Source organism: Carassius auratus, chromosome 32, assembly GCF_003368295.1.
Source record: "Carassius auratus strain Wakin chromosome 32, ASM336829v1, whole genome shotgun sequence".
NCBI lineage: Eukaryota > Metazoa > Chordata > Actinopteri > Cypriniformes > Cyprinidae > Carassius > Carassius auratus.
Window position 1 is genome coordinate 6,452,069 of NC_039274.1, and position 13,290 is coordinate 6,465,358.

At 36.3% G+C, this 13,290-nt stretch overlaps 1 protein-coding gene across 2 annotated transcripts in view; it reads left to right on the forward strand.

Annotated features, from left to right (window-relative positions):
• Positions 1-13,290, forward strand: part of LOC113051449 (activating molecule in BECN1-regulated autophagy protein 1) — a 44,566-nt gene that overhangs the window by 27,680 nt on the left and 3,596 nt on the right. For both annotated transcript variants that reach the window (XM_026215201.1, XM_026215202.1), the window contains 2 exons: positions 8,781-8,969; positions 10,364-10,518. In XM_026215201.1, the coding sequence (XP_026070986.1) occupies positions 8,781-8,969; positions 10,364-10,518 (344 nt within the window). The remainder of the gene's footprint in view (positions 1-8,780; positions 8,970-10,363; positions 10,519-13,290) is intronic.

A 13,290-nucleotide genomic window follows, 5' to 3' on the forward strand; every position in this document is an offset into this window, starting at 1 on the left:
ATGTACACAGCCAGATACACACAAGAAAATTGTGAAAGCTGTGTTTGTTGCGTTATTAATTAAAAAAAATCAGTCTGACCTTCACTTAAGTGGGGAAAATGTTTATTTGACCCCCTGCTGATTTTTTCTGCAGTTTTCCCACATTTACAAAGAAATGAAGGCAACTGTTGGTGTGATTATTCTGAAATGGAAGAAATACAAAATAACCATCAGTCGGCCTCGGGTTGGAGCTCCATGCAAGATCTTGCCTCATGGGATAAGAATGATCATGAGAAAGGTCAGGGATTAGACCCGAACTACACGGAAGGAGCTTGTTAATGATCTTAAAGGAATACTCCACCCCAAAATGAAAATTTTGTCATTATTCACTTACCCCCATGTCGTTCCGAACCTGTAAAAGCTTTGTTCGTCTTCAGAACACAATTTAAGATATTTTGGATGAAAACCAGGGGGCTTGAGACTGTCCCATAGACTGCCAAATAAATAAGTGTCAAGGTCCAGAAAAGTATGAAAGACCTCGTAGGAATAGTCCATCTGCCATCAGTGGCTCAGCCGTAACATTATGAATCGGCGACAATACTTTTTATACGCGAATAAAACAAAAATTATGATTTTATTCAACGATTTGTCTCCTCTGTGTCTTTCCACATCAGCGCAGCACCATTTTGGAGAATATGAGCTGTACGCAGACAGCTTAGGCTCCTCTGTGTCAGCCGCGCCACAGGGGTACGTTTTATAAGTATATAAGTGTCCCTGTGGCTCCCTGGTAGAGCACTGCGTTAGCAGCGCAAAAGGTTGTGTGTTCAATTCCCAGGAAACACACATACTGAAAAAAAAATGTATAGCCTGAATGCACTGTAAGTCACTTTGAATAAAAGCGTCTGCTAAATGCATAAATGTAATATGTAAATGTATTTTTATGCTTAGATTTGAAAGAAAACAGTGCATCTTTATGTCGCTGACAGTACTGAGAAAAAAAAATTGTTAGATCCACACAGCTTACAGAATGAAAAAGCGAATGTGAACTGACATTGATCATCACAGTTTGAGTTATTGTATCTGAAGGAGACAGCTAGCAGTTATATCAGAGCACATAGGATCATATTTGCTACAGTATTATTAAAGTACATGGGAAATAGTGGGAGGTAGAGCTGGACCGTGTCAGCTGAGCAGAACACTGACCCCCTGGACAGAAGTCCTCTTTACTTCCCAGCAGGCTGCTTCCGCTCTACAGAGACCTGAGTGCATTCTTCTGTCCTCCCACAGTACACAATCCCTCTGGTGCATCAGTGCAGTCTAATTACAGATACAAGAAACCCCTTATAGGCATTAGATGTCAAATAAACTGCGCTATTGATTTTGGAGCCCATTAGAGGTTCATATATTGTGCAGCAGTCATAGTATTGAGTAATACTTAAACAGCTCATGTTGAATTTGTGGAAGCTCATTGTTCTACAAAACACTTAAGATCCAAACATTTCCATTAGATATTCTCTTGCCATAGTTTTTAATTAAGCATGGCTGGGCTTTTGTGAACTTTTTTTCTTTTTGGTGGTCTATATGATTCTTTCTTTCCATAATTATTTTAATGCAGTCTGGTTTAATTGACAGAAAAAGCACTTAATCTTCTCAGAAAATGCTTGTACTTGCTTTAATTAAGTGCTCTGGCTTTATAGCGCTGAATCAGTTTGAGACATTAATTAAGATAACTTTTTTCATCCAAAAATTGTAGAAAAAGCACAGCCGTTAGAAATCCAGTGCTCTTGTTAAAATAGCTTTTCAAAAATAGCTTGACAGGTTTCAGGCTACGTAATAATTTGTGGAGATGTTACAGATTTTTAGGTCATACTGTATGAGAAGTATTTATTTGCTCTGTGGATGATAAATCTATTTTAGCCTGAAAGTTGGTCAGTAATTCAAGTTGAATGTCATTGTGATGGTGGTGGTTTATTTGCAGGTATTTGATCTAAAATGGCCATTGCAGTATAAGACAAAGCAGTAAAACATCCTTATTCGGCTCTAATGTACAGTAGGCAACTCTGATTTCACAAAAAACATTAGTATTTATTCATTTTTATTTGAGTTGGTAATTTTAGTACATCAAGTTCAACTAAATGTAAACGAGAAATGTTGGTTTAAAAATATTAAAAATTAAGTTTATTTTATTTTATTTATTTTTTTTTCAACTTTTTTCAAGTAACAAAAATGTTTTTATGGTTTTAGTTCTAGTTTTAGTGAAGCATAATAACCCTGACACTGAGAAAAACACACAAACAACTGCTACAGTAATAAATATGAAGACCTCAAGTGGCTGCAGGGACACTGAACAACACTTCGTTTTCACCAAGTTCATATAATCACAAAATAGTTTTCCCCAGACAAATGGTTAGGGAGAAAACTCAATCTGATCCACTACCAGATTGATGCTTCATAACCTTGCTAACCTTTCTGGAACCAGCAAACAGATTTGAAAAGGCTCCATTTAACAAACTCTGATCCATTCTGTGTATTCCAAGACGTCTCATCCTGTCAGAAAATGACCAGTAAGAGGGATGTGTCACACACCTGTCCACTAGAGTCCTTCCTGCCTCAACCACCGCACAATTAAGGTTTTGCACCCAATCACCTGACAGAGCAGGGACAGGCACCTCCAAGGGCTGATAATAACACGACAGGTGAATCACTAGCCTGCACAATGACTGCTATCTCCGAGCAGTCAAACTACTCACCTATCAGCCATCCACAGCCTCATCCCTCTCCTCTGAAAAGACATGCAGTTTCCATGAACTCTGGAACAAATCTAACTATTGCCCAATTCCAGAAACCCATCCTTGGACTCATTTATGGCTACAGAGATGAAGAAATCTTTTGGGCCAATACAAATCTGAGGCAAAGACATCTGAGCATGATGGCCCTTCTCCTTACTAACTAACATTTCCTCAAAACCCTACTTTCTGGCCCGCTCAGCCAAAGAGCAGAAGTATTAATGAGTTAAGATATTTCATGCTCTCTGATGCATCTGCTTCATGGCTTCAAGAAACTGAAATTAACAGAGTGTCTCAAGTGCAGAGAGTGGAAGTGTTACACATCAAAGTTAGCAATTATTTTAATAGAGAGGAGAATGTGTCTGGCTACACAGAAACTCTGGTGATGATACAGAACACCAAGGTACATGCAGGTTTGATAACAAGTACACAAAACAAGTAAACTCCACTAATTGCCAATATAATATGAGACAAACTCTCTGACTTGGGGTTTACACTAGCTAAGTTGCCTGGCTCTGTAATTTAACATCTGTTTCAAAGTGTAAGTGTGTGTGTGTGTGTGTGTGTGTGTGTGTGTGTGTGTGTGTGTGTGTGTGTGTGTCAATATCTCTGTGTTCAAGTATTAGCTAGCTAGATTATCACACAGGTCCCATAAGTAGCATTTGTTTTTAACATTGCTAAGTTTTTGAGCTCATCTGTACAGAAAGGCCCACACTGTACCATTCAATGATATATATATATATATATATATATATATATATATATATATATATATATATATATATATATATATATATATTTTATGTTAAACTTGAAGTACTTTGTTATTTTAATATATTTTAATACTTTTATCCTGTGATGGCAAAGCTGAATTGTCATAATTTCCCCAGTCTTCAGTCTCACATGATTCTTCAGAAATCTTTCTAATATGCTGATTTGGTGTTTGAGACACATTTCCTTTTATTAGCATTGCTGAAAACAGTTGTGTTACTAAATATATAACAATTAAGCTTTTTTTTCTTCCAGATTTTTATTATTATTATTATTTGAAAATGAAAAAGAACAGCATTTATTTAAAGTAGAAATATTTTGTAACATTTTAAATAATTATTTAGAAAAAATATCTACATCATTCTTCCAAAGTCAATAATGTCAGGAATCTGCTGGGATCATTTACATTTATACATTTAAGCAGATGCTTTTATCCAAAGTGACTTGCAGTGCATTCAGACCATACATTTGTTTTTGTTTTTTTACCAGTGTGTGTTCTCTGGAAATTGAACCAATGACCTTTTGCGCTGCTAACGCAATGCTCTACCACTGAGCCACAGGAACACTGTACATCATCGGTGTATCATAAATCAGTGTAATTGTTACTCAGACTAAATTTAAAGCAGCAGAAGGGAAACACTGACACTTATGATGCTGGCTCCAGCAACCCTTCTCTTGTCCTCTGCTTTGTTACGGTTAAGATGAGATCTTCAGCCCTGTGTACTTTTTATTCTATAAAAAGACCAAAACAGAGGATCAAAGACAAAATGTTCCCAAGCCCTATGTTGCAGTTGAAGTCAAAGATGTTTCTGAGTTTCCTTAACTGAAATCGCTGCATTGCTTAGGGCTATGTGGACTTTTGCTGTGATAACAGCACACACTAGTTTTATTTTAATTAGAAGAGCTATGAGTCGAATCAAATTAAATGCTCTACTCTATTTCTTTCTTAACACAGAGTCCTCTCTTGTTAGAGCAATGCAGGTGTAGCAGGTCGTCATTCTGTGAATAAGACGTGTGATTTTTGTCCCCCTTTCTTCCACCTCTGTTTTCATTTTCTTTTTATGTGTGTGCAGGTTCACTCCCATGTGGTTCTCGTAAAGGCAAACTCATTGGGTTTTAGTGCAGAGAGAGGATTTTGGTGACACTTGGAAAGTAAAATCCCAAATGAAATTTGAGACTGTCACTGCGAGGCTGACTGTGGTATTAAGATGTGTTTGTATGTTGTAAATTCTCAGAAGCTGAAAGGCTTATTGAATGGCTGTCGAGCTCCAGCTTCAAGATGATAATAGGGACCACCAGACCCATTGATGCAAAAATGCAACATGAGTCTATGAATATTCATTTTTCAGATAAATGATGGAGAGGATTTTATGTAAAATGCTTCAGTGTTTGGTATGCCCATGGCTATAAAGGAAATTAAATCGGCTGCATCCATATTATAGCGAGCACATATTGAAGAACACTTGCAGCTGCTGCTTCATTAAATTATGGCCTCAGTAGCATGTGTACATTTAATGGAAAAAGAGCGCTACATCTTTAGTGACTCAACTGTGGTGGCAAACATCGAAAATCTAGTGGCACTCAGGGAAAACAGCTTTATACAATCCAGAAGAAAATGGGGAATGCAGGCTGGTCGATTGAGATGAACCACCGAGTGGATGTTATTGTACAAGGGCTGTTTACACACAACACGTTTTGTCCATACCACTAGGCTACCTTTTTTTTTTTCTTCTTCTTTCAAATTTCTACATTAGCATCCACACCATTGGATGATAACATTGTTAATTATAAGCACTCTGCAGTTATGATTTTGCTGTTTTAAATGTCCCAGCTCTTTAAAGCAAATCAGAATTGAAAGCCAGAACTGAAAAGTGTGCAACTCACTAAATGCCCTAATGAAGATTGCCAATCTGCATCAGTGTCTGTGTTAAGGCCTGTTTACACCAACACAAATCTTTGTCATGAAAATTCAGACCAATGTATAAAAATGGCAGAAAATGCAGATTGACAGTCTGATAGTATATGGCACTTTTACAAAAGCAGAAAAATCACGGTTACTCTTGAGAGCCAACGTGCTACATATTCCAACACCTTGTCATGGAGCAGAAAATAAATAAAACCGTTCTCGAGTATGATTAATGCTGTTAATCTATGCGACTGTAAACCAAGATCACTTGTTTTGGGCATGAATGCTATTGTAGTGACTTAGCAAGTAACCAAAATGTGTAGGTTCATATCAATGACCTGGTGGTTAAGTGCTGTTTTTTGGAAGAGGTAGCTGGATTTAATTTCTTTAAATCTGTATTTATCTGTATATTTTTTTTGTAATATTCAGTTGCTGTGATATTAATAGACACTTAAACTGACATCAGGTGTCTGTGGTTTTGTGCTGTTTATGAGAATGTTTATTGTAGCAATGTTTCTTCTCTGTCACTGAAGGGCTCGTGTATGTAGGCGTGTGGAAGAGGGTTGTTTGTGCTTTTATGAATGTTTGTGTACTCAGTATTTTTCGACCTTGAAACTAGGTTATTCTGGATAGTTGTTTTCCAAGGATGTGCCGATCCAATGCTTTTTTCAATCTGTTCCTTTTCCCTGTCTCTCATTCTTGCTCACAGTGATAAGATGAGTGACTTTGCAAATGACAGCGAGTGTAATTGGAGTGAGTAATTCTGGACTAAATCAGTCTTAGCTCACTGGCTGGGCCGATAGCATGCTTCCAGTATAAATATACCTGCAAAAGGCTGATTTATTTCAGTTGTCAAGATACTCTCTGGCCACAGCAGCTGGAGTCCTGAGCGCTCCGTTTATCATTCAGTGTCAGCCTCACACCCAATCTACATCCTAAACAACATCATTGTACCCATGCTTCCACAAAAATAAATGATTAAAATGCACTTTAGCTTGTGATGCAGTAGTCTGGGCTTCCCCTGGAGTGCCACCCGAATAGCCATCACTTTAGCCCAAGAAATCCATTACTCAGATCCAGTAGGGAGCTCTGTCTGCCGAAGCCGTGAGCCACTTATCCATCTTCAGAAGTGCGGGCCGACTCACTGTTACACAACCTGTCCTTCTGACCCTCTCCTGCTAAAACACAAGAGTAGGCAGGTTAAACTATATGTGATTTTTAATGCGTGCTTTATTAATATAGAATGTAAATAAAGCCATCCAGCTATTGATGGAAGCATTTATATTAAAGCCCAGACGGGCAAGAAAAATATTCCCTATATTATTTTTCTGCTGTATGTAACAAACAGAATGGCTTAAAAAACAGTAAATCATTTTTCAAATTAGCAGATAAAACAATTTTGCTCTTTTTACAACGGGAGACAAATAATTATATAGGTAAGAGACAGGGAGGCATTTACAAAAATTCAGGTGATAATTATTTAAATATATTGTCATATTTTATTGATTTCTATGTGATACACACTTGAGCATGGAACGCAGATTCCACATTCAGATCTGCAGGTGATGACTTTTCATCATCAGTTTAATTGCTCCTTTTATCAGGAGCAGATTTCCCTCTTTCTCTCTCCCTGCTCTTGTTGACAGTGGGTGAATCGCAGGTCCTGCTGGTCAGCAGCCTCATCACTGCACTAAATTACTGCACTCCTGCTTAAATCTCCCCTCCTGTTCTCTCATCGGTGAACACATGCACAAAGATACACAACCATGCACTTGGTGATTAAAACAAATCCATCTTTCTAAATGTGCATAAGGACTTGCAGTCACCTGCCAAAACTCACCTGCTGTTGTTTAGCTTGTGCACTCACACACCGTCCGCACACACACTCACTCTCCATCAAAATGACAAACACTTCACATTCTGAATCACAAATGCCCTAATTACACCTCCCACGCACACATGCACCTGATGCTTTATTCTGAGACCTCTGGGCAATGACACACGTTGCTGCACGAGACCAGAGCAGCATGTGATTGTTCCATTAATGCTTTGAATAAGTCACTTTATCTTAACAGATGTTTGGAATCCGCTGTCTCAGCTCACTCACATTTGTGTTGTTATGTCCCTGTGTTTACACACTGTTTGTTTTCTGAATATCACTACCATTCTGTGTGTTGAGAGATGGCTTTATTAGGATGCAAATTGCCATGGAAACAGTAATGGATTATGCTATGTGTATAACAGAAAATGAAAACAGCAATCAAAATTACTTTTGGAGTTGACGTGGTTTCCAGAGCAGAAACATTATCATTTTCTCTCTGCATCCCGCTTGGCCGAATCGTATTACCAGATATCTTTTATATGTGTGTGTGTGAGAGAGTCTTGTGTGCTGAAATAAGAAGGGAACAAACAGACATCTCTCTCTCTCTCTCTCTGTTCTCTTATTCATTAGTGTAGGCTGAACAGATGTGGCTTTCTGTTAGTCACTAAATCACTTTTATTGCAGCTCAACTTAGGGCAATTCTGCAGCTTCTGCTAATTTAGCGAAAATGATTGTTACACAGAGTACTGCTCGTGTGTAAATAGAGATTTGAATGCAAAATAGAAATCTGGCAGATACAGGGGCTGACATTGCAATCAGTTTTTTGGCAAATTTAACGAGTATGCTAATTTAATGTCTTTACTCTATGAAGTGGAGCTTAATGTTAAGCTTAAATACAGCATTTGAGATTTAAAGCTCCTATAACTTAACTATTATAAATAATACTATTATTTTCTGTCCAAGGCATTCCCTGTTTTAGCCTTTATTTTGTTTTTGACCACTCCAAAACAAAATGTATGTGTTGATTTGGATTAGATATGATATGATATATGCTGTCATATTAGTATTGGTATATAAGTGTGGATTTTTTATATTATCATATCAGAACAGTGAGTAAAAGTGGCTATTGTATTTTAGCTAATACATTGTATGCAATGCAACTTATGTGTTTAAACATTATTTCTTGTGGGCCTGCTTATTCTTAAACACAAATGGAATGAAATGTTTACACACAGCCTATAGATTTTCATTTTTTTCTCTCCATGTAACTTTATTGAAATTACCATTGTTTTTATTTAACTTAAAAAAAAAAATGACCAGAAAGAATGATGTTTTATATAGCTGTACATATCTTTAAATATTTTCAGTGCCGTTTTAAATGTAGTTTGATATTATTCGATGCATGAAATATCTGTAAATTAATATGTAGATTAATAATTATCGGTTATCATTACCAGGTGCAGGTTTCATATCGGTGCACCCCTAATTTAGATTTTGTGTCTGATTTCTTTTTTAGCATCAGTAAATGTGTTGGTGCCCAACTGTAAGATCTACAATGACGCGAGCTGTGATATCTCTGCGGACGGGCAACTGCTAGCTGTATTCATTCCCAGCAGTCAGAGGGGTTTCCCTGATGAGGGCATCTTGGCTGTGTACTCCCTGGCCCCACACAACCTGGGAGAGATGCTCTACTCCAAGAGATTTGGTGAGTGACCCTGAGACCTCATAAGGGCTGTTAGTTTGCAAAAACATGACTCTCCTCCCTGTGCTGACAAGGGTTTAATACACTAATTGAGCCATCAGAGCTAAAATTATTTCAAACTTAATTAAATCAAATGCAAAGGGACATGGCTGTTCTCGTTGTGCTCTCACTTTCCCTCTAATTGGCTGAACAGACAGCAGTGATGGAGCTCTTTTAGAGGCAGCTTTAATTAGATAGTCCCCATTTAAAAGCCAAATGAAGACAGGGCTGGGACCAGGCTGTTGATGGAAACCAATGATGAGAAAGTATGAATCCTGCTTGTTTTAGATTTAAGTGATTTGAAACGCTGTTCTCTCTCTCTGCGTGTTGGTCATCGCCGTCGGTTATACAGGCCTCAAGGAACTATCATTCATCCTATCCAGTAACAGTGGATTAATGAGAGCCATCAACCAGGATCCTCAATACTAAATTGTTCGTTTCCATTTGCTGATCACATCGCTAGTACTCTTTGGTCCGTGCACATGCCAAGCAAGGCTGATTTCTAAAGTTAAATGGCTATGAAATTGAATAAGGTTTTAGGAAGAAAAATATTTTTTGCTGTAACTGAGCAGTTCTAGGTGTGAACTTTTCTAATTTCATGCTTAATAGTTTGTTCTGAATGATCTGGTTATAACATTTAAAGCAATTAAATTAACAATTTAGTATTAATTGGGTTCCAAAATACAATTTCAGGATTTTTACAATTTTAGTTCAGTTTTTTTCACAAATAGGCTTATACTGCCATAATTTGACTTTTTATATGTAGTTATTAGGGGTGTAACGGTAAACAAAAATGACTGTTCGGTCTCTTCTCTAGACTTCATTTATAGTGAACTAACGAGCTGTGTACATTGAGGACTGCCTGAGGTAAATGAAATGCTGTGTGACATTTTGTTTACAAGCTGTTTTATTGCCGTCTTTCCATGGTTGTAATGCTAATTGAGTGATTATGTGAGGCATGAGATGTTCATTCATGTTTATTTCACATTAAAACTAGTAGTAAAGAGGGAAGGGATGATCCCGATCATTTGAAAGATGAGACTTTGTTTCTAATAAAAAGTAACAATATATAAAACTGTAAGTTTCCAATAAAACAATGTATTTGTTCGGTTATGTATTTGTGTACCATTACACCCCTAATAGTTAGTAATTCATTAAGAGTTTAAATACTGCTCAGCTAGCTAATTTATTATATCGTTGCTTTAACAAAAAGTGTTAAGACCAAGCAAAGTCCTTTATGCCAGTCTTGTTGAAATATATATTTTTTTTACTCAATTTGGATAATTTTTGTAATGGTTTGGGTTAGCCTGTAGTTTTAAGTCAATGTTTCCATGCTAGCTTGTGTGTATTTGTCACAGGTCCAAATGCCATCTCTGTCAGTTTGTCTCCGATGGGTCGTTACGTGATGGTGGGTCTGGCATCTCGCCGCATCTTGCTGCATCAGATCACTGATCACATGGTGGCACAGGTCTTCAGACTCCAGCAGCCCCACGGAGGAGAGACATCCATGAGGGTATGTCACTGCTGACCTCACTTCTTTAGACTCTGCCACAACTCTCTATACTAGCACAGAAAATACATAACCATATCTGTTTTCTAGAAATCTAAACCACCATAAGGAAAATTCTGTACATGTTTTTCTACAAAAAAAAAAAAAAAAAATTGCCTTTATGCATGTTCATTTTAACCAGTTAATCGACCGTTAAAAATTTTGACCGATTAATTCAGTCAGGTAAATGCTTTGAAAAGTCATTTATTTATTTATGTTCAGTAATTTATCAAAATATTCAATAAGCTTTGCTGCATGATCAAAATACGATACGCATATAAATTATTTTTTTTTAGAGTAAAAAAAAGAAAAAACAAAATACAAATAAATTGCTCAAATGTTCACATATTCACGATGTATTTGAATCCCAAATTATTATTTATTATGTAGCCTACTTCACTCGCGTTACAATATCCACGTAAATCAAAATGTTTTGCCGTCGGCGCAATCACTTTTTCCTTCTGACAGTGGAAGCATCTACCGTATTTTTCGGACTATAAGTCGCACCTGAGTATAAGTTGCATCAGTCCAAAAATACATCATGACGAGGAAAAAAACATATATAAGTCGCATTTATTTAGAACCAAGAACCAAGAGAAAACATTACCATCTCCAGCCACGAGAGTGCGCTCTATGCTGCTCAGTGTAGACTACAGGAGCCCTGAGCAGCATCTCTGGCAGCATTGAGCGCCCTCTGGCGGCTGTAGACGGTAATGTTTTCTCTTGGTTCATTTCTCTTGGTTCATGTCAAATTAATTTTGATAAATAAGTCTGACTATAAGTCGCAGGACCAGACTATAAACACCTATATAAGACTATAAGACTAAGCACCTATATAAGACTATAAGCACCTGACTATAAGTCGCAGGACCAGCCAAACTATGAAAAAAAGTGCGACTTATAGTCCGGAAAATACGGTACTCCTTTTAATCATAAAGATAATTGGAATTGTAAACTGTTTGCCTTTACTTGTGTACACTCACAATAAAAACTAATATTAGTGTGTAAAATAAGCCTAAAGAAAAATAGGATGCCGCTCTCTGCCATCTGGTTTCCTTTCGCACAGCACAAAAATGAACCGAAACTGCGTTTTTAACTGTGTTTGATATAAAAAATATATTTCTCGTATGGGCCTATTTATTTGTATATATATATATATATATATATATATATATATATATATATATATATATATATATATATATATATATATATATATATATATATATAATTAGGGCTGGTAATTTAACGCAATAATTAGATTAATTATGGAGAAAAATAACGTGTTAAAATTATTAACGCATTTAACACACTTGCCCCACCCCAGATCTATGCAGCTGATTGATTCAATTCAATTCAATTCAATTCAAGTTTATTTGTATAGCGCTTTTTACAAAACAAATCATTACAAAGCAACTTTACAGAAAATTATATTTCTACAATATTTAGTGGTAGCTAGTAGTTTGTGCACATTTGACAGGATTTTAGAAAAATTAATAATAATAATACAAGACGTAGTCAGCTAGACGATGACTTGATTGATGACTAATATGAGGCAGGGCAACAACTTACTGCATGATGGAGCCTAGATAATATTGCTGAAATTCAAGGTATGGGGCAAAATTCCCTGTTTGATATTGTCTCTCATATTTACATCACATAGGTTAGTTAAGAAATATCACAAGCTGTAGGCTAAGTGCAATATCACACGTGTGCAAATCTGAAACTAATCTTATAGCTACAACAGTTCATGAAGAAGTTAATATTGTGTTATTTTAGACACAGTGTTGTCTGTTTTGCTCAGTTTTGCCAACCAGAAGATAAAGACAAAGCAGAACTGTTCATCTCCGAGCAACCCACAGCGACATTTAATTTCTTAATCCACATTTTGAAAGAACCGGGTGAATCATTTGTTGAACCATTGGCCATAGTTTCGTGGCTTTGAAGTGGCGCTGCACAGACCGATCGTGTTTGACATCAAAGTACCGCGAGAGCGATTCAGAAGCACAAGGAGTCGTCTGCTCTCTAAAGCTCTTGCGGTTCTTTGATGTCACACACCAATCAGTCTAATGGTGATGATCCGCTTCAAGTCGAACAAGTCTAATGATTCAATGAACCATTCATAATGAACCGTTTACTTCACTCCTGAATGAATCAGCCATTTGAACGAATCAAATGAATCAGTAAATGACTCGATGACTTAATCATTAAGACATTTACCATCACCTACTGGCAGTTTTAGTTTATTATTTAGAGTATCATTTCATTAAAGAAATAATTTAATATTTTCATTGTAGTACTAATAAAATTAAGAAAATTAATAATTAAAGTTGACAAAAATGACAATTCTGTTATCATTTACTCACATGGTCCAAAAGAGTATATGTAATAGATTTTTATCAAACAAAATATTTCTTGCTGAACCTACTTTTTTAATCTCTGTTTGATGTTTTGCACAGCACAGACACATATCCTTTCTAATTTAAAATAATCAGTTAATGGTTAATAATTGGTTATCGAGTGTCGGTTAGGAAAAATAAATGAAATGAACATCCCATTATTGTCAGTTATTCAGTGTAATCATTTAATAAAGGTCAACAAATAAAAAAACACCTTTTTTTTTTTTTTTTTTTTTAATTAAAAAAAATCAACAAATTAAAAAATTGCCTTCTAAAAGTAGGACTTCCATCCAAATATTTATAGCAAAAAGTACTGTATTTTTAAAAAGACAATTTT